This window comes from Rhinatrema bivittatum, chromosome 6 (assembly GCF_901001135.1).
Source record: "Rhinatrema bivittatum chromosome 6, aRhiBiv1.1, whole genome shotgun sequence".
In the NCBI taxonomy this organism is placed as follows: Eukaryota; Metazoa; Chordata; class Amphibia; order Gymnophiona; family Rhinatrematidae; genus Rhinatrema; species Rhinatrema bivittatum.
The window spans coordinates 253,745,293-253,769,805 of record NC_042620.1 but is presented as its reverse complement, the minus strand read 5'-3'; the positions used below and the strand labels follow the sequence as shown (position 1 = coordinate 253,769,805).

Genomic DNA, 24,513 nt, shown 5'->3' with positions numbered 1-24,513 from the left:
AAGATAAACTTTGTAACTATAACAAATAATATACAGGGTCAGAAATGGAGTGCACTGATTAGGTGGCACTAGTATATGAACTGTGGAATAGCTGTAGCAGCAGACTATTCTTTTCTCCTTCTTGACAGACTAAATCTCGCACTTAAGGGTCACTTTCTTTCCAAGGATACATCCTCTGTTTGTCTGTATCAAACATTGCCAGATGCCTTTAGCCATATTCTGCCTAATAGTTTGTAAAGTGTTAATGTCTGGACAGCTATGGTCATAGCAGTCTGATCATTTATTCCAGGCATTTTTCTACTTCCTGTGTAGTTATAGCAGGTTGATCAGATTCTCTGACTATCCCAAGTCCTTTAGTTTTTAGAAGAATTATCTTAAATTTCCATGATGGATAATTACTGAAATTCAGCATTTCAATATAATTTATAGCATTTTCTGACATTTTAGTTACTTTCCCCCAAATATTTTTTTATGGGTTTCTTTCTATAGCTTCTTTTCCTGGCTTCTCTTACTGTGTGTGTTTTCTTGTTTGGGAGCTTATCTTGCTCTGCTCCTGCTGTGAGATATATTTCTGTGCTGGCTTTCTTTTGCATTGGCCCATAACCCATTTATAAGAACATAAGAAAATGCCATACTGGGTCTGTATACTGGGTCAGAATCATTTTTTGCAATTAGGGGTATTAGTGGAAATGCATATATTAGGCCTTTTGACCACAAAATTGTCAAGGTCTCCGAAGCTAAGGGCATTGGGATCCAGCCTCTTGGAGCAGTAGCTTGGAAGCTTGTGGTTGAAGGGAGCTGCAAAGAAATCCACTTGAACTCCCTCCATTTGAAAAAAGCTTTGAAGTGTTGCTTTGGCGTTATGAGGTTGCAAACAACTCAGGGAATTTGTCACAATATTGAACTTTCTCTATAATGAATAGCAGAGAGTTTTATCTTCCTTTTTATTGCCCAAGTCTGTATTTGTCTTAATTTTTTAAGGCTTCCTGACACAATGCTTGAGAATTCATTCCCCTTGTTTATGTAGTACATTACTAGAGGGTTGTCTTTCTGAATGTGGAGAACCTTTCCTTTTATGAATGGTTTGAAAGCTAGGTGTGCCTTGAAAATAGCTTTTTCTAATTTGTTTATGTGAAAATTGCTTTTGGTTTTCCATTTTTCTTGAGAGCAAGGGTGGGCCGAAAGGGCTCCCTATGCTTGAGTGGATGCATCCATCATTCATGTCACTTGACTTGGGGGAGAATGGAAACTTTGACTCTTAAGAAGATTGAATGGTTGATTCCATCAGACCAGAGAGTTGCAAAGTGGGAGAGTAATTGCATTCTATGAATGATTGATTGGAACACTGGTTTCACTGACATTTGAGGTATCATTGTGGTCTCCTCATGTGGAGCCATGCAGACAAGGTTACCTGTAGTGTTGCTGCTATGTGACTAAGAAATTCCATGCAAAAACTGAAGTCTGATTGCAAAATGAATTCATCAATGATAACAGGTTGGACATTTTTTGAGCAGGTAAGAAAGTCTTGTCAATTGAGTATTTAGTATTGCTCCTATAAATTCCAGTCAGCAAGAAGGTAATAAAGAGATTTATTGTAATTGAGGGCAAATCTCAGTAACAGAAGAGCATGGACAGTTAATAATGTGTAAGTTCTGGCTTCTTCAAAGGATCTTCTTAATATTAGCCAGTCTTTTAAGTATGGAGAAGCTAATATCTTGGGGTTTTTTTCAGATGAGTTGCTACTATCGTTAGACCTTTTGTGAAAACTCTTGGGCTGCTGAAACACATGAGAGTACGACTTTGTACTGATAATGATCATTTTCTATATAAATCTGAGATTTCCTGTGATCTTAATGAATGGAAAAGTGTGGATAGGATACAAAGTGGTCAACCAGTCATGATCTAGAAGAGGAAGGTTGGTCATTAGAGAATTCATGAAATTTCTCATATTTTAGGAATTTAACTCCCTCATTTCCAAAAAGAGAGGCAGGCCTTCATCCAATCCTAGACTTGAGGAAGTATCTTGAGTAGAATCCTTTTGGGGGGGGAGGGGAGTAGTTTGCTGATGGAATCTGTTCTTTTGCATGAGAAGAGAGGAGAGATGATATTTCCTATCTTTTCATGTATAGTTGGTTCCAAATAAAGTTGGTACTTGTTGGAAGATTTTGAAAGTCAAGTCTGCAGCCTTGTTTGGATGATAACCCATTTTCGGTGATAAGGGTCCACTGATGATAAAAGAATTGAAATCTTTCCACAATTGGAAGGCAACTGTCATCAAAGACCCTGTGTTTATTTTTGTGAAAACTGGTAGATCATCTTGGTCTGAAGCCTGTCTAGTGCATTGTCTGGTTGGTGCTAGTTGCAGCTGTTGCTAAGACTGGGAATGTTTCAAGTAATAAGGCGTGTAACATCTATAGGAGTAGTATTGGCTTCTGTAGGGTTTATATCTCTTTTGTGATGCTGTTGGATCAGATATAGCTGTTGTCAGTGTCTGGAGCGTTTGAAAATAGCTCCATTATGTTGACTGTTTCTTTACTTTGTCTCTAAATAGATGATCTCCCTTAGATGGAGCATCTGCTGACTTATTGTAGACATGTTCCCTAAGGCCTGATGTCTTGAGTCATGCCCATCTTCTGGTGGATATATTTATTTATTTATTTATTTATTTATTTAAGGTTTTTATATACCGGCAATCATGAGGACATATCTTGCTGGTTTACATGAAACGGGGTGCATTAAATACATCAAACTAAAACTGTGGTGATCGAAGGAAACAGTTACAATTAACAAGGGTCACAGAACTTGGAGATGAAGGAAGAGATAGGAAAGAATAACTGGTTAGACAAAATACAAATTAAATTAATTAAATACTATGTACAAATGGTATTGTTAATGGTTGAATGTTTTGGGGAGTCCTTGGATTGAGTCCTTGGATTGTGTCATTAGATTGTGTCTGGGAAAGCTTGCTTGAATAACCAAGTCTTAAGTCCTTTCCTAAAAGTTAGGAGGCATGGTTCTAGTCTGAGATCTGTAGGAATGGAATTCCATAGAGAAGGGCCAGCTGTGGAGGTGGCCCGATCTCTGAGGGTAATGTGTCTGGTCGTTTTCGTGGGAGGAACTTGGAGGGCGCCTCTGTAAACTTCTCTGGTAGGTCTTGTCGAATTGTATGCTTGGAGGGGGATTTGAAGATCGAGGGAGATGCGTTGATGTATAGTTTTGAAGATGACACACATGGCTTTATACATGATACGGAAGTATACGGGTAGCCAATGTAGCTCTTTCAGGATGGGAGTTATGTGGTCTCTCTTTTTTGCGCCTGTTAGTAGTCGGGCTGCTGAATTTTGAACCATCTGTAATGGTTTGGAATAGGATGAGGGCAGACCTAGCAATAGGGAATTGCAATAGTCTAATTTTGAGAAGATGACTGCTTGGATGATAGTTCTGAAGTCTTGAGCATGGTGCGTCAGTTATCAAATTAGATTTTCAGATGTTTTGGAGTACTCATCTGCTTCTGACAAGTATGACTGGTATTGTTCTTGTAGTTCAGGTGATGTGAAATAGTATGATATATTATAAATACTGCACAATCTGAAATTGATGAGCTGAAATTCTGCTTTAAAGCATGGCTGCTTGATAAATTTCTTTCCCATGGTATCTAAAAGTCTACATTTTTTTCAAGGAGGAGCATTAGAATAGATCGGACTTCTTAGCAATTCATAGTGCCGATTCCACTGCTACTGAATCATGGGACATTTGTACTTTACTATGACTTGGGTAATCCTTGACTTTGTATTGAGGTCAATTATTCTGGTAACTGGAGGAACAGACAGAGCAGTATTTCAAATCTTTGTAGGTACTTTAGAACCGTATGTACTAGCACTAGCATAGGATAACATACCCAGCAAGAAGAAAAATATAGTAATGCCCCTGTACAGGTCTTGGATGAGGCCTCAACTGGAATTCTGTGTTTAGTTCTACTTTGTCTCAAAAAGATAGAGAGATGATGGGAGCTGTCCAGAGAGGGATCTGCACCAGAAGACTTATGAAATGAGACTGGAAGACCTAAATATGCATATTCAGGAGCGGAGGACAGACAGGGATGATATGATACAAACTTTTAAATACCTTAAAGGTATAAATGATAATGCAAGTATTAAACCTTTTCCTATGGAAAGGAAGTTGTAGAAGCAGAGGTCATGAACTGAAACTCCAAGGGGGTATACTCAGGAGCAATGTCATGAAATATTTCTTTACAGAAAAGGTGACAGATGCATTACTGTTCTCCCTTTCAGAAGAGGAGGTGAAGACAAGAACAGTAATGGAATTCAAAAGATATGGAATAAACACAGAGGTTCTCTAATGGCTAGAGGATAGAAATGAAGAAAAAGGGTAACCTTTGTTATGTTTAGGTATAACATTTCTGAGTAGGGTGTCCTGCATCGAGTAGGAGATACTACCCTAAACAGCTAGTTGGGCAGACTGGATGAACCATTGGGTCTTTATCTGCCATCATGTACTATGTTGCTATGAAGTCATTCCACATGTTTTGCGCAAACACTGTTCTGTCTTTATCAGGTATAAATTTGAAGAGGAACCTGATTTAGGCACTAGAACTGGAAATAATTGATCCTGATAAAAATCGGTTCTTGGCACCATTGAAGTCAAGGAGGGTGGCACTAATGATTTCAGTGTCGGAAAAAGTTTGCATGAATGTCTTGTATGAGAAGACCAATATATCAAAGAAGACTTCTTTTTCTCTCTATGGGAGTGAGAGGAAGACATTTTGCTTCGGTACCTGAGCAACTCGGTCCTATTCTTTTTAGGCTTTAGTCTCCTTGAGGTTGAGGCTTTTACCACTTCTGGGGAGGAGGCCTGAGAAAATAATTTGCTTCCTTTTGTTCTTGATGACATTTTAGCACAAGCTGTACAATTTGATGTTGTCATATGAAGGTCCCAGGAATCTCAAGGCAGATTTTCTGCAGGTTAGTTATAGCCATTTTATGGCTACAGTTTTTACATAATTTAAACAGAGCTTTCCCTGACATATCTAACGAACCAAAATAAATTTTTATTTTTTAATATAATAGGAGACTTGCCATAAAAATATAGAACAAAAGGAAACACTGAGGAAATTGAAAGTAAGCACAAAAACTTAAACCAGTGTAGATAGAGATGATGCACATCATGCCATGGCAGCGGAAGAAAAAAGACTGAGGAGACTCTCATGGGGCCAGTGCACGAAACTCCTGCACATATTTAGAAAGGTTTTCTTTTCTGAGAGAGCATGTCCAGCTGGCACTATCTGACGTCATTCCATTGTGTGGCTGCTTTTTGTCTTCCTGTCCATGGAGAATTTGCAGAACTGTGACATTGGGAGTTCAGTCCACGCATTCGCATCCCATCATTGTTTAGATACCGACTCTTGCTGTGACAGCAGATTTGAGCACTCTATTCTTCAGGTGCTTTTTTAGGAGTAGAACACTACTCCTGCTGTACTGGGACCCATTCTTTTCTTTAGGGTTGACTTCCTGTTAAACAAAACAAAAAAAAAGTGAGGGCATCTAACCTGCTAAAAACAGTTCTGGTGCCTGTTGGCAGTATCATTTCCTTTATTTTGTTGAAGACAACTCTTAGCTAGGAAGTCCTTTATGTGGGACTATGGCAAACTTTTTTTTTGGGGGGGAGGGGTTCAGAGAAAGTCACATTGCTTACCTGTAATAGGTATTAGTTGAAGACAGAGGTCTAGTTACACAAACTGTCTTCCCCCTTTTTCTGGAGTTGGGTTTATTCGCTTAATTACAGAACTGAGGTACACTGTATGGTCATAGGAGCGCAGGAAGTATTACAGATGGCCAGAGAGATCAATAAGAAATTGCTGGAAGGAACTGAAAAAATGTCCATATTGGTACTGTTAGAATGACATCACCCACGTGTGTGACTGGTGAACTACTCTCTTTAGAAAACACCTGTTACAAATAAGCATCCTAAGGTCCATATTCAGTCGCTTGCTGGATTGCAAAGTAAGTTGGATAAACATTTCTGGCTAATTTTGGAGGGATAGTTAGTGCTATAGCTGCATCATTGAATATAGCCAGCTATCTTACAGGGTCATTCATCAAATTGCAATGAGCCGTTATCATGTGTGTTAGGGAGTTATTGCATGCAATAACACCCTAACACACGGAATAACTACTACCGCATTGCGATGTCAACATTCAAATTAGGGAAAGGGGAGGAGTTTGGGTGGGGTTTAGGAAAAGTAGGGGGTTGTAGCGCTGCGGGTGTTAGTGTATCGCACATTATCGCCTGCAGTAGTGCCAGAAATAGCTCCATCTATTTCATTGACGCTACAGGGGCGGAAGTGTGCAGCTCAGCTGGAATGATGAATCCAGGGGTTAGATAGCTAAATACGTTTATCTGGCTAACTTTAGGACTGCTCTACAGCATGACCAGAGTTAGCTGGATATGTTATTGAGCTAACTGTGAGTATCAAAATTAGCAGGATAACTTATCTGGCTAACCTACTCTGTCCAGAAATGCCCCCGAACGCCCCTATGTTTTCTGGCTAAATTTTAGCCAGATAATGAGAGATCAGCCTAAAGTTTAGCCGGATAAGTGCCCAAAATATTCAAAAGTTGCCATTTAGCCGAATAACTGACAAGTTATTCAGCTAAATGGCACTGAATACGAACCCTCTTTGCTTTTTTTGTTTCTATTTTTGCCTTATCTACATCCCTTCCTTCTCCTCCTCAATAATTGTGTCCTGTGGTTCTTGTTGGCAGGATTCGACTTATCTGAAGGCCGCTGAAAAATCATCTAGTGGGTAGGTACATGAGGAGAATTCCTCTTTTTTTTGTTAAACTTTGAAATTTGCCCAAATTCCGCCATTCCCCATTTCTACCTGGGATAAAATTCCTTAAGCTTGGGTGCTGTGTGTGGTGGTGAGAACAATTAGTAATAAAAGATTAAAGTAAACCAAAGGACAATTTATTGTAATATGCATGAATAGATGAGTGGAACATGTATCAATAAAAAAAACAAAAAACTAAATACACTAAAAATATATTATTTATTTATTTATTTATTTATTTGAAACTTTTATATACCGGTATTAGTATGCATACATCATACCGGTTCACATTGTAACTAAAGGCAGAAATTACAATCAACAGGGAGGGGAAAACAAGGAGGATTATACAAAGAGCAGGGGGCATAGAAATTAAAGCATTAAAACTGTAACGAGCTATTTACAGGAAAATATACAAATTTAAGCGGGTTACTTACAGGAAAAGTATAAGGGAGGGTTCAAGAGGGCAGGGGTTGGGGAGGGGGGAGGAGAAATTAGTAGGGTAGGGGGGGGGTAGAGGGGGGGAGGAGGTGAAGGTTAGTCAGGGTAGGCTTGTCGGAAGAGCCATATTTTAAGTTTTTTTCTGAACTTGGAGTAACATGGCTCCAGCCTGAGTGTGGTGGGGAGGGCGTTCCATTGTTTAGGGCCTGCAATGGATAGGGCGCGATCCCTAGTAGAGGTGAGGTGGGCTTTTTTTAAGGGGGGAATGGAGAGGGTGCCTTTATTGACAGTTCGGGTGGGTCGTTCAGTGCGTATGGGACAAAAGGGTTCATTTAGCCAGTTAGAGTTGTATGTGTGGATGGATTTGTGTACTATGGTTAAGATTTTAAAGAGAATTCGGGATGCGATGGGGAGCCAGTGGAGTTCTTTGAGTATAGGAGTGATGTGATCAGCTTTCCGTGAGTTGGTAATGACCCTAGTGATAGCATTTTGGAACATTTGTAAGGGTTTGGTAGTGGAGGAGGGTAGACCAAGGAGGAGGGCGTTACAGTAGTCGAGCTTTGATGAAAGGGTAGCTTGGATGACGGTACGGAAATCATGATAGTGGAGGAGGGGTCTGAGTTTCTTCAGGATATTGAGCTTGAAGAAACCTTCTTTGAGGATGGTGTTGATCTGTTTTTTTAGATTGAGTTGTTGATCTAGGATTACTCCAAGGTCTCTTACAGTAGTGTGGGGCATTATGGTGCTGAAAGCTGGGTCGTTGGAGATCAGGGGTTTGGGAGGGAGGTGAGGAGAGATGAGGAGCAGCTCCGTTTTAGAGGAGTTTAGTGCAAGGTGGATGTTGGAGAGGAAGTCATTTATGTTAGCAAGACATGTGTTCCAGAAGGCAAGGGCATCTGAGAGAGAGTTGTGAATGGGAATGATGATTTGCACGTCATCTGCATAGAGGTAGAATTTGAGGCCAAGGTCTGTGAGGAGATGACATAGAGGAGTGAGATAGATATTGAAAAGGGTAGAGGAGAGAGAGGAACCTTGGGGGACACCTTGAGACAAGGGGTAGAGTGTGGAGTTGGCGTTTCCTATCTTGACGGAGAACTTTCTGTTAGATAGATAGGATTTGAACCATAGCAGGTCTAGGCCGGAGATACCTATTTCGGTTAAGCGATTGATGAGGTGGTTGTGGTTGATGGTGTCGAAGGACGCTGAGATGTCGAGGAGGGCGAGGAGGTAGCAGCTGCCTTGGTCCATGCCTATGAGCAAGTGGTCTGTGAGGGAGAGCAGGAGGGTTTCTGTGTTGAGGTATTTACGGAAGCCGAATTGGGCTGGATGAAGAATATTATTACTTTCCAGATATTCTGAGAGTTGGATGTTTACAATCTTTTCCATAATTTTGGAGAGGAAGGGCAGGTTAGAGATAGGGCGGAAGTTGGCGGGGTCTTTAGGGTCTAGTGTTGGGTTTTTTAAGAGGGGCTTAACAATTGCTTGCTTGAGCACATCTGGGACAGAGCCAGAAGAGAGGGAGGAGTTTATGATGTCTGCGATGGGTTTGGAAATAGTATTTGGGATGGAGAGGAGAGATTTAGTGGGAATGGTGTCCGAGGGGTGTGATGCTGGTTTGAGTTTTTTGAGGATAGATTCCACTTCTTTAGAGGAAGTCAGGTCGAGGGTTTGGAGGGTGGGTGAGGTGGCAGAAGGTTGAAGGGGGGGGAAGGGGGAATTGAGGGAGATGGGTGTTGAAATCTGCGGAGGATGTTGGTGATTTTTGCGAGGAAATATTGGGCGATTTCTTCACTCTTGGCGGTGGCTTCATTCTCACAGGACAAGCAGGATGGTTGTCCTCACAAATGGGTGACATCGAGGATGGAGCCCACCACGGAAAACTTCTGTCAAAGTTTAAACAGAACTTTGACTGGCCCCTACTGGGCATGCCCAGCAAGGCACTGACGCTGCAGCCAGCAGGGGTCTCCCTTCAGTCTTCTTTTTTCCGCGCAGCAGTTGCCACGCGGTGAAAGGAGCTCCCTTACCACGTTCCTGACAGGAATTCGGTACTTTTCTTTCCGAAGAAAATTTGCCCCTCAGGGGTCTCCCTTCGACAAATTTTTGTCACCTTCGCGGAAACCGGTAAGTTTTTTGCCTTTTTTCCTCGACTACCGTCGAATTTGGCCCTCGAGGCCTGTTGGCACTTACCGAGCCCGCGACTAAATTTGGCCTTAAGCCATGGCGACGGGGTTCCGTCGATGTCCGGATTGTACCCGGACTATGTCAATCACAGACCCCCATAGGGTTTGTGTTTTGTGTTTGGGTAGTGAGCATGATGTCCTGACTTGCACCAAATGTGCCCTAATGACACCTAAGGGTCGCAAGGCCAGGATGGAGAAGATGGGGCTCCTCTTCCATGCACCCACCCCAACGCCATCGATAGCATCGACGTCATTGGAACCGGCACCGTCGAAATTGCACCACCATCGTCAACCCTCCGGTGACCGTCCACCATCGATGACTTCTCGGCCATCGACTCCTGTCCCCTCCCCGGATGGGCGAGGAGACCGGAAGGACAAGCATCGCCATCGACGGCACAAGTCTCGGCCTGTCGAGGATCCACAGTCATCGACCTCTGAACAGGCCGAACCACCGACTAAGAGGCCTCGATCAGACTTGGCACCGTCCACGTCTCGTTCGCAGGCATCGAGGAAACCCTCACCCTCTCGGGGTGTGGGAGCCGTGATCCCACCGGTTACGGTGGTCCCTCCGGCTCTGCCTCAGCCTCCCTCTCCCGTCGAGCCGGGTATTGTTACCCCTGGTCTCCGGGCTGAACTGGACCGGCTGGTCCAGGAGGCCATCGAGAAAGCGATGCAAAGATTCCAACCTCCATTGGCACCGTCTCCGGCACCGATTCCGGCACCGCCACCGGCATCGACCCCGGCACCGACTCCGCCACCGAGGAAGGAACCGACCACCGAACCTTTGGTGGAAGCGCTGGCACCGCTACTACAACGTATGGAGGCACTTGTACATGCCCTTCCATCAATGATTCCAGTAGCACCGACAGCGCCATCGTCTCCGACTGGATTTTCATCGGCGGGAGAAACACCGTTCCTGATTCCCCCTTCCGGGGTGGTCCCATCGGTGCCTTCTCGTATATCTCCACCGATTTATCCTTTGGCTCCATCGGTTCCAAGACCGGCACCGACTCCATCGGCAGCACCGAAACCCTCGATGCCGTTCCCAGTACTGATTGTACCACCGGTTCCTCCAAGGTTTCCTTCGATGCCTTCGGATCCTCAACCAGGTCCATCGGGGCTTCAACCCCCAAGTGATCCCTATGATACCTGGGGTGATGATACATCTTCTGACACAGATTTACCATCACCGCCTTCTCCTACAGAGAGTAGAAAAAGATCTCCTCCAGAGGATCTCTCCTTTATTAATTTTGTAAAGGAGATGTCCGAAATTGTACCTTTTCAGCTGCAATCTGAGACCGATGACAGACACCAGATGATGGAACTGCTTCAATTTTTGGACGCTCCAAAAATCATCGCTTCCATCCCCATTCACCAGGTGTTTCTCGATCTCTTAAAGAAAAACTGGGAATCTCCTTCATCTGTATCACCAGTTAACAAGAAGGCTGACTCCACATACCTCGTCCAGTCAGCACCAGGCTTTCAAAAGCCTCAACTGGATCATCGCTCTGTTGTGGTTGAGTCCGCACAAAGAAAGGCCAAGCGTCTAAAGCCACACTCCTCCACTCCGCCGGTCAAGGACAATAAATTCCTGGACAGTGTGGGTCGGAAAGTGTACCATGGAGCTATGCTGATTTCTCGCATAGCCTCATATCAACTCTACATGACGCAATATAACAGAGCCATCCTTAAACAGATGCAAGATTTTGCTGACACATTACCTGACCAATACCAGCCACAGCTTCAGGCCCTTCTTAACAAAGGGTTTGAAGCAGGGAAGCACGAGATCAGAATGGCTTATGACATCTTTGATGCCTCCACAAAGGTTTCAGCCACTGCCATTTCGGCCAGACGTTGGGCTTGGTTAAAGTCATCCAACCTTCGCCCAGAGGTCCAGGATCGTTTAGCGGATTTACCCTGCTTAGGGGACAATTTGTTTGGAGAACAAATTCAGCAAATTGTAGCTGAATTAAAAGATCACCACGAGACGTTAAAACAACTTTCTTCTGTTCCGTCTGAGGTTTCCTCCAAACAACCACTTAAGAAGGACTCTAAGAAGTCGTTCTTTCGGCCACGCCGTTACTACCCTCCATCGGCCAGGCCTCGTCCAGCTCGATCCTCTACTAGGCCTCAGCCGCGTCAGCCTAGGAAACAAAGGCCTACTGTAGCCCCTCCTCCTGGGCCTGCGGCTGGCCTTTGACTCCCCTGTAGGGAACACATGCCAAACCCCTCTTCCAGACATTCCTGTTGGAGGTCGACTTTACCATTTTCTACAACCTTGGTTGCAGATCACCTCAGATCAGTAGGTGCTAACAATTATCGCACAGGGTTACCACCTCAACTTCATAACTCTTCCGGCAGACTCCCCGCCTCTTCAAGCGTGGAGTCTATCCACCCATTTGGCTCAATTACAACAGGAAGTATCTCTTCTTCTGCAATCAAATGCTATAGAACCCGTTCCTCCCTCTCAACGAGGCAAGGGATTCTATTCCAGATACTTCCTAATACCAAAGAAATCAGGGGGACTACGTCCCATTTTGGACCTTCGAGCCCTCAACAAATACCTTCAAAAAGAGAAGTTCAAAATGGTAACCCTAGGCGCGCTGCTCCCTCTGCTACAAAGAGGGGATTGGCTGTGCTCTCTCGACCTCAAGGACGCTTATACCCACATTGCGATCACACAATCCCATCGCAAATATCTGCGGTTTCTAGTAGGCCACGACCATTATCAATACCGTGTCCTACCTTTCGGTCTGGCTTCTGCCCCACGAGTCTTTACCAAATGTCTCGTAGTGGTAGCAGCATTCCTAAGGAAGGAAGGTGTCCACGTCTACCCCTACCTGGACGATTGGCTAATCAGGGCCTCCACCCAATAGATAGCTCAATCCTCCCTAAAATTGACAATTCAAACACTCCTTTCCTTAGGGTTTCTTGTCAATTACGAGAAATCTTGCTTAGTCCCGTCTCAAACCTTATCCTTCATTGGGGCAGACTTGGACACCTTACAGGCAAAGGCTTACCTTCCTCTTCAGAGGGTCCACACCCTAATATCCCTGGCTCGCCAGCTCCAGTCTCAGAACACTGCCACGGCTCGCCAGTTCCTCATTCTCCTAGGACACATGGCATCCTCGGTTCAAGTCACTCCCATGACCCGACTAGCCATGAGAGTAACACAATGGACTCTACGACACCAATGGATTCAAGCTTTTCAGCCTCTGTCCTCCATAGTCACAGTCACACAAGCGCTGCGCCTATCCTTAACCTGGTGGACGACTCAGGTCAACCTCCTTCAGGGCTTACCTTTTCTTCCACCGGATCCGCAAGTAATCCTAACCACCGACGCTTCTCACATCGGTTGGGGAGCCCATGTGGACGACTTTCAAACCCAAGGGTTATGGTCCAAAGAGGAAGCCGAACACCAGATCAATTTCCTGGAACTTCGAGCAATCCGCTATGCGCTCCGAACTTTCAAAGATCATCTATTTCATCAGATAATCTTAATCCAGACGGACAACCAAGTGGCCATGTGGTACATAAACAAGCAGGGAGGCACAGGCTCCTTCCTTCTGTGTCAGGAAGCTGCGCAGATCTGGGCGGAAGCCCTCTCCCACTCCATGTACCTCAGGGCCACTTACCTGCCGGGAGTAGACAATGTATTGGCAGACCAGCTGAGCCGTGTCTTCCAACCACACGAGTGGTCACTCGATCCTCTGGTAGCGACCTCTCTGTTTCACAAGTGGGGTTCTCCCCGCATAGACCTCTTTGCGTCCCCTCAGAACCACACAGTGGACGATTACTGCTCTCTCATTCGGAGCCAGCACTCTCGGCCGAGGGATGCATTCTCCCTCAAGTGGACAACCGGTCTGCTCTATGCATTCCCTCCACTCCCTCTTGTGTCAAAGACTCTCGTGAAGCTACGCCAGGACGGAGGAACCATGATCCTGATAGCACCTTACTGGCCACGCCAAGTATGGTTTCCAATACTCCAGGATCTCTCCATCCGCAGGCACATTCCTCTGGGAAAGGACCCGCATCTGCTCACTCAAAACGACGGATGCCTCCTCCATCCCAACCTCCAAGCCTTGTCCCTGACGGCATGGATGTTGAAAGGTTAGTCCTTCAACCATTTAACCTTTCAGATTCCGTTTCTCGGGTCCTGATAGCTTCACGAAAGCCTTCCACAAGAAAGTCTTACTCATACAAATGGAAAAGGTACACATCATGGTGCACTTCTCAGTCCCTTGATCCCCTTTCCTGTCCAATCTCCAAATTCTTGGACTATTTATGGCATCTCTCTGAATCAGGACTTAAAACCTCTTCTATCAGAATGCATGTCAGTGCGGTAGCCGCCTTCCATAAGGGTATTGGGGGTAATCCTATTTCAGTACAACCCCTAGTAACACGCTTTCTTAAGGGCTTACTCCATCTAAAGCCGCCCTTGCGTCCTCCGGCCCCATCCTGGGACCTTAACCTGGTTCTTGGTCGTCTTATGAAACCTCCTTTCGAACCTCTGCACTCCTGTGACTTTAAATATCTCACTTGGAAAGTGTTATTCCTTTTGGCTATTACTTCAGCTCGCAGGGTTAGTGAATTACAGGCCCTAGTTACCTATCCGCCTTACACTAAGCTCCTGCAGGACCGGGCGGTACTCCGCACTCACCCTAAATTTTTACCTAAGGTACTTTCGGAGTTTCATATCAATCAATCTATCGTATTACCTATCTTTTTTCCCAGGCCCCACTCCAACTCTGGAGAGCAGACCCTGCATACCCTAGACTGTAAACGGGCTCTAGCTTTTTACCTAGACCGTACAGTTTCTCACAGGAAGAGCACTCAATTATTCGTCTCTTTCCATCCTAACAAGTTAGGACAACCTGTGGGTAAGCAGGCTCTTTCTTCCTGGTTGGCGGACTGCATTTCTTTTTGCTATGAGCAAGCTGGCATTCCTTTTCAAGACCGTGTTAAAGCACACTCTGTGAGGGCCATGGCGACTTCAGTAGCACACCTTCGATCGGTGCCGCTTCCTGACATCTGCAAGGCTGCAACCTGGAGTTCCCTCCATACCTTTGCAGCCCACTATTGTTTGGACAAAGCTGGAAGACAGGACTCCATCTTCGGCCAATCTGTCTTGCGTAACCTTTTTCCAACCTGATGTACCAACACCCTTCCACCTACCCGGTAGGGTGCGGATGCCCTTTCCCAAATTTCTCCTCAGTTGTTGTGCCTGCTGCACACCGTTGGGTACATTTGGTGCAAGTCGGGACATCCTCAGCTCAGTACTCACCCATTTGTGAGGACAACCATCCTGCTTGTCCTGTGAGAAAGCAAATGTTGCTTACCTGATGTAACAGGTGTTCTCACAGGACAGCAGGATGTTAGTCCTCACGAAACCCGCCCGCCTCCCCGCGGTGTTGGGTTCGTTTTATTTTTACTTTCTAGGCACTGCCTGTAGCTTGAAAATCAGACTGAAGGGAGACCCCTGCTGGCTGCAGGGTCAGTGCCTTGCTGGGCATGCCCAGTAGGGGCCAGTCAAAGTTCTGTTTAAACTTTGACAGAAGTTTTCCGTGGTGGGCTCCATCCTCGATGTCACCCATTTGTGAGGACTAACATCCTGCTGTCCTGTGAGAACACCTGTTACATCAGGTAAGCAACATTTGCTTTCTCAGGGATAGCGGGCTGGGAGGATTTGGTGAGGTTGGCAACATAATTAAAGAGGGCTTTAGGGTTGTACATGTACTGGTGGATCTTGGATGAGTAGAAGTCTCTTTTAGTTTTAAGGGTGGTTATTCTGTATTGGTGAAGGGTGGTTTTGTAGCTTGAGGCGAGTTGGGGTGAGGGGGCTTTTCGCCACGTTCTTTCTCGTTGCCTAAGGGTGTTTTTTAGGGATCTTAATTCTGTCGTGTACCATGGTTGATGGTTTTTTGTGGATTGGGTAAGGTTACGTTTGGAGATGGGACATAGTTTGTCTGCAATCTCAAGGGTTGTGCTGAGCCAGGATGAGATGGCAGTTTCAGGACTTGAGCAGTCAAGGCTAGTAGAGGCGTTGGAGATGGCAAGAGCTAATTAATCTCCTGAGCAGGGTTTCCTAAAGGTGAAGGTAGAGTTGTTTGAGGGGGTGAGGGTAGTTGGGAAGTTAAGGGGGAGCAGGGCTTTTATGAGGAAGTGGTCCGACCAGGGTACAGGGGAGCAGGTGGGGGGGGTGGGATGGTAGGAAGCAATGGTTAATGAATATGAGGTCCAGGGAGTGACCAGCTTGATGGGTGGGGGAGACAACGATTTGTCTAAGGCCTAATGCTTGGAGTGCAGTGAGGACAGTCTCACAAGAGGGGGTGAGGGGAGTGGCATCGACATGGAGGTTGAAGTCTCCTAGTATGATGGAGGGGATTTCAAAGTTAATGTTGGCGGATAAGAATTCAATTAAGGGGGAGGGGTCCCGTTCGATGGAGCCAGGGGGAGCATAAATAAGACAGATCTGTAGTGAGGGGGACTTGAAGAGGCCAATTTCTAGTTTGGTGGGTGAGGTGGCGTGGGAGAGTTTGAGCTTGAGGTGTTTCTTGAAGGCTAGGAGAATGCCACCTCCTCTTTTCTTGGGTCTTGGAATGGATAGGAATTCGTAGGAGTGAGTCGGTATAATAGCGGTAAACCATTTTTTCTAGATATGTTAAGTGATGGAAGGAAGTAAAAAAGTGGCATTGTGAGACTCAGGTGAAGGGGAGGAATCTGTAGAGATTGAAGAAAAGCAAAATTGCTTAAAAAATATTTATGTTCGGTGATCAATGTGGAAGGGCCTGGAGCAGGACTATGTAAACTGAACACAAATAAGATTAAAAGTAAGGTAAAACTCAAGTCAATTTTAGAAATGTATGTTCTTGAGGAGCTAACTAAACTTAAAGTAGATAAGGCAATGAGGCCAGATGGGATACATCCGAGGGTATTGAGGGAACTTAGAGAAGTCCTGGCAGTTCCATTGGTTGACTTTTTCAATGCTTCTTTAGAATTGGGAGTAATACCGGAGGTCTGGAGAGGGGCAGATGTGGTTCCTATTCATAAAAGTGGAAGTAAGGAGGAAGCAGGGAATTGTAGTCTGTTTAGTCTGACCTCTGTGCTGATCAAATGAATGGAATCGTTGCTAAAACAGAGGATAGTGCAGTTTCTGAAATCCAATGGATTGTATGATCCTAGGCACTATGGTTTTATCAGAGGTAAATCTTGTCAGATGAATCCAATTAATTTCTTTGATTGGTGACCAGAGAATTGGATCAGGGGGAGAGTTGGATCAAGACATGGTATACTCTGACTTTAGTAAGGCCTTTGACATAGTTCCGCACAGAAGACTTATAAATTAATTGAGCGCCCTTGGCATGGAACCTAGAGTGACTCTCTGGGTTTAGAAACTGGCTGAGTGGGAGGTAACAAAGGGTAGTGATAAATGGAGTTTACTCTGAGGAGGAGAGAGTTACTAGTGATATGCCTTAGGGATCAGTCCTGGGACTGGTTCTTTTCAACATTTTCGTGAGCAACACAGGATTGTCGCGAAAGGTTTGTCTATTTGTTGATAATACCAAAATTTGCATCAGACAGTTATGAAGGTGTGGAAAACATGAGGAGGGATCTAGCAAAGCTTGAAGAATGGTCTAGAGACTAGCAGCTGAGATTTAATGCTAAAAAATGCAGACTAATGCATTAAGGCTTCAAAACCGAAGAGAGAGGTACAGTATTAGAGGCAAAATTCTTCTAAGCACGAAAGAAGAGCGGGATGTGGGGGTGATTGTAACTGATGATATTAAGGTGGCTAAACACATGGATAAAGTGACATCAAAGCCAGGAAGATACTTGGCTGCATAGGGAGAGGAATGGTCAGCAGAAAAGAAAGGGATGATATTGCCCCTGTGTAGGTCCCTGGTGAGACCTCATTTGGAATACTGCGTACAGTTCTGGAGTAATCTTAGGATTTATACAGAGCGTGTGGTGGATACATGGAATAGCCTCCCAGTGGAGGTGGTCGAGGCAAAAATGGTATCTGAATTCAAGAAAGCATGGGATAAATACAGGTAGGGTTGCCATCTGGCTCCAGATTTTCAGAACAGGTTGATCCAGGCCTGGTTTTACTCCATTGCATGCTGGGACTTTATTCTGTTTTCCCTATTACATTTCCTAAGAAAAGCAAGACTTATAAGTACCTTCATGTAGGGGAGTAAACCAGGACTGGATTAACCTGTCCTGAAAATCTGGAGCCAGTTGGCAATCCTAAATACAGGGGATCTCTGAGGGAGTAATGGGAATTGCAAGAGCTAGATGAATTGGATGGATGGGCAGGTTAGATGGATCATATGGTCTTTTTATGCCATCATGTTTCTAATAGATAATGAGGTGAATTTTCAAAAGCATTTATGTATATAAATCCCGTTTATGCATGTAAATAAGTCTTGGAAAATTATCCTAGGGTCATCTGGGGAAAACTATATATAGATTTCATGCATGCTTTTTTGTGGACTAGCAAGAGATATTCCAGGGAGCAGATTATGGATGGGGAAGCCATTTACGCATAAATGCAATTCTTGTTCAGAAACTCGCCATTTGTATGCGCCTGCGCCTGTGCCTGTGCCTGTCAGCAGTACCTACAAATTTTCAAGGCAGATTTATGCACATACAGTGCCTTGTAAAAGTCTTCATATCCGTACACATTTTTTAAATTCTGCTGTCTGGAAAAATGGAAATCAAAATGTATTAAAGTAGGAGTTGGTTAAACTAATTTACCCAACATATGCTTTCATCATGAAAGCGCAATTTAAAAATTTTTCCAAAACTTAAGAATTTAAAAAAAAAAAAAAAAAAGTCTTAGGAATATAAGAAGTTGCCATTGTGGCCAATCCAGGTTACAAGTACCTGGCAGGTACCCAAAACATTAAGTAGATCCCATGCTACTGATGCCAGTAATAGCAGTGGCTATTCCCTAATGGCAAGGATTTAAAAAACTTACATGCGTAGAACCCGGGGGTTATAAAATCGCGCGTCCATGTGTGTGCACTGGGTAGCGTGCGCAGAACATTTAAAAATCTACCCCTAAGTCAGCTTGATTAATAGCAGTTAATGGACTTCTCCAAGAACTTATCCAAACCATTTTTAAACCGAGCTACACTAACTGCCCCAACTACATCCTCTGGCAACAAATTCCACAGCTTAATTGTGTGTTGAGTGAAAAAGAATTTTCTCCAGTTTTAAATGAGCTACTTGCTAACTTCATGGAGTGCCTCCTAGTCCTTCTATTACCTGAGAGTAAATAACCGATTCACATTTTCTTAGCATCCAGTCAGATGAATCCAGAGCAAGTAGGTTATGCACATCTACCAGCAGATGGAGACAGAGCAAACTGACGTCATAGTATATATATCCCTGCAGTGACATCAGCCTGCCAGTATTCTCAGTCTCCAGCAGATGATGGATGTGCATCTCCGAAAAGGTCCCTCCCCCAGTTGAGAATTCCTGAGGTGATTTCTGTGGTCCCTCAAATGAGTGCCTTGGTCCGGTAGCTGGTTTTTCAGCCAGCATGGACTTAGCTGTTTAAGCGGTTGAAAGGTAGCAGGTGCAGGAAGCCAAGCAAGATGGTGATGGCATATGCTCTCCTCCCACGGCCGGAGACTGTCTCTGTACTCAGCTAGGTAAGGCTGAGCTCAGGTAAGTTTAAAAGAAAGAAAGAAAATATATATATTTACAGCGAGGTTTAGATTTATTTAAATTTATAAATTACCTAATCACAAAAAGGTCTAGGTGATGAACAATAATGATACACATAATAAAAGAACAAAAAACGTATTAACTGAAATACACTCATTAAAAACAAATAAATAATATAAAACTGAACAAAAAAACAGGTAAAATAATTAAAAATAGCTTGATTGAAACAAAGGTTTTGAGGAGAGATCAAAATGTTTTAACAGATTCTCACTGCCGAATTTCCAGAGGTAAACAATTCCAGAAATTGGGTCATAAGAACATAATAACATAAGAAAATGCCATACTGGGTCAGACCAAGGGTCCATCAAGCCCAGCATCCTGTTTCCAACAGTGGCCAATCCAGGCCATAAGAACCTGGCAAGTACCCAAAAACTAAGTCTATTCCATGTTACCATTGCTAATGGCAGTGGCTATTCTCTAAGTGAACTTAAAAGCAGGTAATGGACTTCTCTTCCAAGAACTTATCCAATCCTTTTTTAAACACAGCTATACTAACTGCACTAACCACATCCTCTGGCAACGAATTCCAGAGATTAATTGTGCGTTGAGTAAAAAAGAACTTTCTCCGATTAGTTTTAAATGTGCCCCATGCTAATTTCATAGAGTGCCCCCTAGTCTTTCTATTATCCGAAAGAGTAAATAACCGATTTACATCTACCCGTTCTAGACCTCTCATGATTTTAAACATCTCTATCATATCCCCCCTTAGCTGTCTCTTCTCCAAGCTGAAAAGTCCTAACCTCTTTAGTCTTTCCTCATAGGGCAGCTGTTCCATTCCCCTTATCATTTTGGTAGCCCTTCTCTGTACCTTCTCCATCGCAATTATATCTTTTTTTGAGATGCGGCGACCAGAATTGTACACAGTATTCAAGGTGCGGTCTCACCATGGAACGATACAGAGGCATTATGATATTTTCCGTTTTATTCATCATTCCCTTTCTAATAATTCCCAACATTCTGTTTGCTTTTTTGACTGCCGCAGCACACTGAACCGACAATTTCAATGTGTTATCCACTATGACGCCTAGATCTTTCTTGGGTTGTAGCACCTAATATGGAACCCAACATTGTGTAATTATAGCATGGGTTATTTTTCCCTATATGCATCACCTTGCACTTATCCACATTAAATTTCATCTGCCATTTGGATGCCCAATTTTCCAGTCTCACAAGGTCTTCCTGCAATTTATCACAATCTGCTTGTGATTTAACTACTCTGAACAATTTTGTGTCATCTGCAAATTTGATTATCTCACTCGTTGTATTTCTTTCCAGATCATTTATAAATATATTGAAAAGTAAGGGTCCCAATACAGATCCCTGAGGCACTCCACTGTCCACTCCCTTCCACTGAGAAAATTGTCCATTTAATCCTAGCCTGTTTCCTGTCTTTTAGCCAGTTTGCAATCCACGAAAGGACATCGCCACCTAACCCATGACTTTTTACTTTTCCTAGAAGCCTCTCATGAAGAACTTTGTCAAATGCCTTCTGAAAATCCAAGTATACTACATCTACCGGTTCACCTTTTATCCACATGTTTATTAACTCCTTCAGAAAAGTGAAGCAGATTTGTGAGGCAAGACTTGCCTTGGGTAAAGCCATGCTGACTTTGTTCCATTAAACCATGTCTTTCTATATGTTTGTTTAGAACACTTTCCACTATTTTTCCTGACACTGAAGTCAGGCTAACCGGTCTGTAGTTTCCCGGATCGCCCCTGGAGCCCTTTTTAAATATTGGGGTTACATTTGCTATCCTCCAGTCTTCAGGTACAATGGATGATTTTAATGATAGGTTACAAATTTTTTACTAATAGGTCTGAAATTTCATTTTTTAGTTTCTGCAGAACTCTGGGGTGTATACCGTCCGGACCAGGTCATTTACTACTCTTCAGTTTGTCAATCAGGTCTACCACATCTTCTAGGTTCACCGTGATTTGATTCAGTCCATCTGAATCATTACCCATGAAAACCTTCTCCATTACGGGTACCTCCCCAACATCCTCTTTAGTAAACACCGAAGCAAAGAAATCATTTAATCTTTCTGCGATGGCCTTATCTTCTCTAAGTGCCCCTTTAACCCCTTGATCATCTAGTGGTCCAACTGACTCCCTCACAGGCTTTCTGCTTCGGATATATTTAAAAATGTTTTTACTGTGAGTTTTTGCCTCTACAGCCAACTTCTTTTCAAATTCTCTCTTAGCCTGTCTTATCAATGTCTTACATTTAACTTGCCAACGTTTATGCTTTATCCTATTTTCTTCTGTTGGATCCTTCTTCCAATTTTTGAATGAAGATCTTTTGGCTAAAATAGCTTCTTTCACCTCCCCTTTTAACCATGCCGGTAATTGTTTTGCCTTCTTTCCACCTTTCTTAACGTGTGGCATACATCTGGACTGTGCTTCTAGAATGGTATTTAACAATGACCACGCCTCTTGGACATTTTTTACTTTTGTAGCTGCTCTTTTCAGTTTTTTTCTAACAATTTTTCTCATTTTATCAAAGTTTCCCTTTTGAAAGTTTAGCACGAGAGCCGTGGATTTGCACTGTTCCTCTTCCAGTCATTAAATCAAATTTGATCATATTATGATCACTATTGCCAAGTGGCCCCACCACCGTTACCTCTCTCACCAAGTCCTGTGCTCCACTGAGAATTAGATCTAAAATTGCTCCTTCTCTCGTTGGTTCCTGAACCAATTGCTCCATAAAGCTATCATTTATTCCATCTAGGAACGTTATCTCTCTAGCGTGTCCCGATGATACATTTACCCAGTCAGTATTGGGGTAATTGAAGTCTCCCATTATTACTGCACTACCAATTTGGTTAGCTTCCCTAATTTCTCTTAGCATTTCACTGTCCGTCTCACCATCTTGACCAGGTGGACAGTAGTATACTCCTATCACTATAGTCTTCCCTGACACACAAGGGATTTCTACCCATAAAGATTCAATTTTGTATTTAGTCTCATGCAGGATGTTTATCCTGTTGGACTCTATGCCATCCCGGACATAAAGCACCACATCTCCTCCCGGGTGCTCCTATCTGTCATTGTGATATAATTTGTACCCCGGTATAGCACTGTCCCATTGGTTATCCTCTTTCCACCATGTCTCTGAGATGCCAATTAAGTCTGTCATCATTCACTGCTGTACATTCTAATTCTCCCATCTTACTTCTTAGACTTCTGGCATTCACATACAAACAAAAAACAAACTTTGAAATGTTTGTATTTTCATTCTGCTTTTTAATTGATAGGGATAAGTTAGAATTTTTTAGCTCAGGTGAGTTTTTAGTTACAGGCACTTGGACTATTTTTCTAATTATTGGAACCTCACTGTCGGGATGCCCTAATTCTAATACATCATTAGTATCCTTTGAAGATACCTCTCTCCGAACCATGCGCTGCTGAGTGACTGTCGGCTTTCCCCTTTGTTCTAGTTTAAAAGTTGCTCTATCTCCTTTTTAAAGGTTAGCGCCAGCAGTCTGGTTCCACCCTGGTTAAGGTGGAGCCCATCCCTTCGGAAGAGACTCCCCCCCCTTCCCCAAAAGGTTCCCCAGTTCCTAACACTGAATCCCTCTTCCTTGCACCATCGTCTCATCCACGCATTGAGACTCCGGAGCTCTGCCTGCCTCTGGTGACCTGCGCGTGGAACAGGGAGCATTTCAGAGAATGCTACCCTGGAGGTTCTGGATTTAAGCTTTTTACCTAAGAGCCTAAATTTGGCTTCCAGAACCTCCCTCCCACATTTTCCTATGTCGTTGGTGCCCACATGTACCATGAGAGCCGGCTCCTCCCCAGCACTGTCTAAAATCCTATCTAGGTGACGCTACAGAGAGAGAGCATTCAAGAGTTGTGTGCAAATGAGCGACCTTTGGGGGAAGGAACATCAAGGAGATAGTGTTGGGATAAGCAAAGATTGTGAACTGATTGATAAAACTTGAGAATGGCGTTTGCCCAGGGACATGAAATATCATTGATAAGTTTGTGAATGATAAGACCAATTTTAAATTTGACTCTGTCAGGAACAGATAGCCAATGCAGTTCAATAAGAGTTGGAGTAATGTGATCAGAACGTTTTGTACCTGAGATGAGACATGCAGCTGAGTTCAACAAAATCTGCATAGGACTGATTGTGGAGGACAGAAGACCGATATAGAGACTGTTGCAGTAATCTAAAATAGGGAAGTTAGATGCCTGGAGGACAGTCCGAAATTCAAGAGAATGTAGCAATTTTCTTAGACCAAGAAGAGTTCTTGGTCTGTAAAAGCCATGTTGAATTACTTGTTTTATTTGAGGTTTGAAAGAGAGAGAACTGTCAATTATGACACCTAAGCTTTTTGCTTGCTTTTGTATTGTGAAAGAATGACTATTGAGGCAAATGTAAATTTCTTTAAGAGGCTTGAATGGGCTAGAAAGAGAAAGAAAGATGGTTTTGGACATGTTTCATGTTTAAGCTGTCCCCATTCTCTATCAGTCGTCTGCAATAGCCTGCAGGCATGACTTCCACCCCTTTCTCCTCCAGATGTTGAACTGTTAAAGATTCAGGGGCAACCTGGGCTGGCAATATTACAGGAAAGAGTGAGGTGGTGTTTTAGTGCCCCTTATAGTTTTGGCAGCCTGGGCACCTGCTTGACTGGTCTACCCCTTAAACCAGTCCTTCCTGAGTTGAAAGTTCACTTCTGTCTGCTGCTGAAGTTTGTACTCTTGGACATTAGACAAAATTGGAATAAATGCTGTTACATGCACTTGGTTTGAAAAGAAATACTTTGTGGATAGTGCATTTCAAATTACAACCACCACTCTTGTGGTTGCAGTCAGTGTTTTAAAAACATGAGCATGTTCTTGGTGTGTGTTTTTTTTTTTTTTTTATTTTGTTTTTTTTTGTTCTGGCAGTTTCCTCCTGCTCCTTTGAGCCCTGGCTGGGAACCTGGTCCCATGAATCTTTATTTGTAACTACTCTGGGATTGTTATCCTATTTTTATGCCTGCCCATCTGTCAGCATACCTAGTCTGGTCATTGCAGGAATAGTTCTGGGCATGCACCGGTTTCCTTCCAGAGCCCTGCAGTCATAGGCCCTGAATCTGGCCAGTAGGTGTCACCCTTGAGCATTGATCATGACTCTCACCCCCCATTCTTGGAGGCTGTGAATGCTGCCTCTGTAGCATCCCATGTCGACCTGGAAACAAAAGAACTGACTTCGGGATTGAACCAAGGACCCTCCACATAGCAATGCACAGCCCTGGGTTTTCTTTTTTAATGTTTAATTTTACTATTTTCTGGAAACAATTCCTATAGTATTGTGAATATTTT

General features: G+C 43.6%; 1 protein-coding gene across 2 annotated transcripts in view; it reads left to right on the top strand.

Annotated features, from left to right (window-relative positions):
- Window positions 1-24,513, top strand: part of PRR14 (proline rich 14) — a 170,963-nt gene that overhangs the window by 89,045 nt on the left and 57,405 nt on the right. For both annotated transcript variants that reach the window (XM_029606821.1, XM_029606822.1), the window contains exon 4: window positions 6,783-6,823. In XM_029606821.1, coding sequence (XP_029462681.1) covers window positions 6,783-6,823 — 41 coding nt within the window. The remainder of the gene's footprint in view (window positions 1-6,782; window positions 6,824-24,513) is intronic.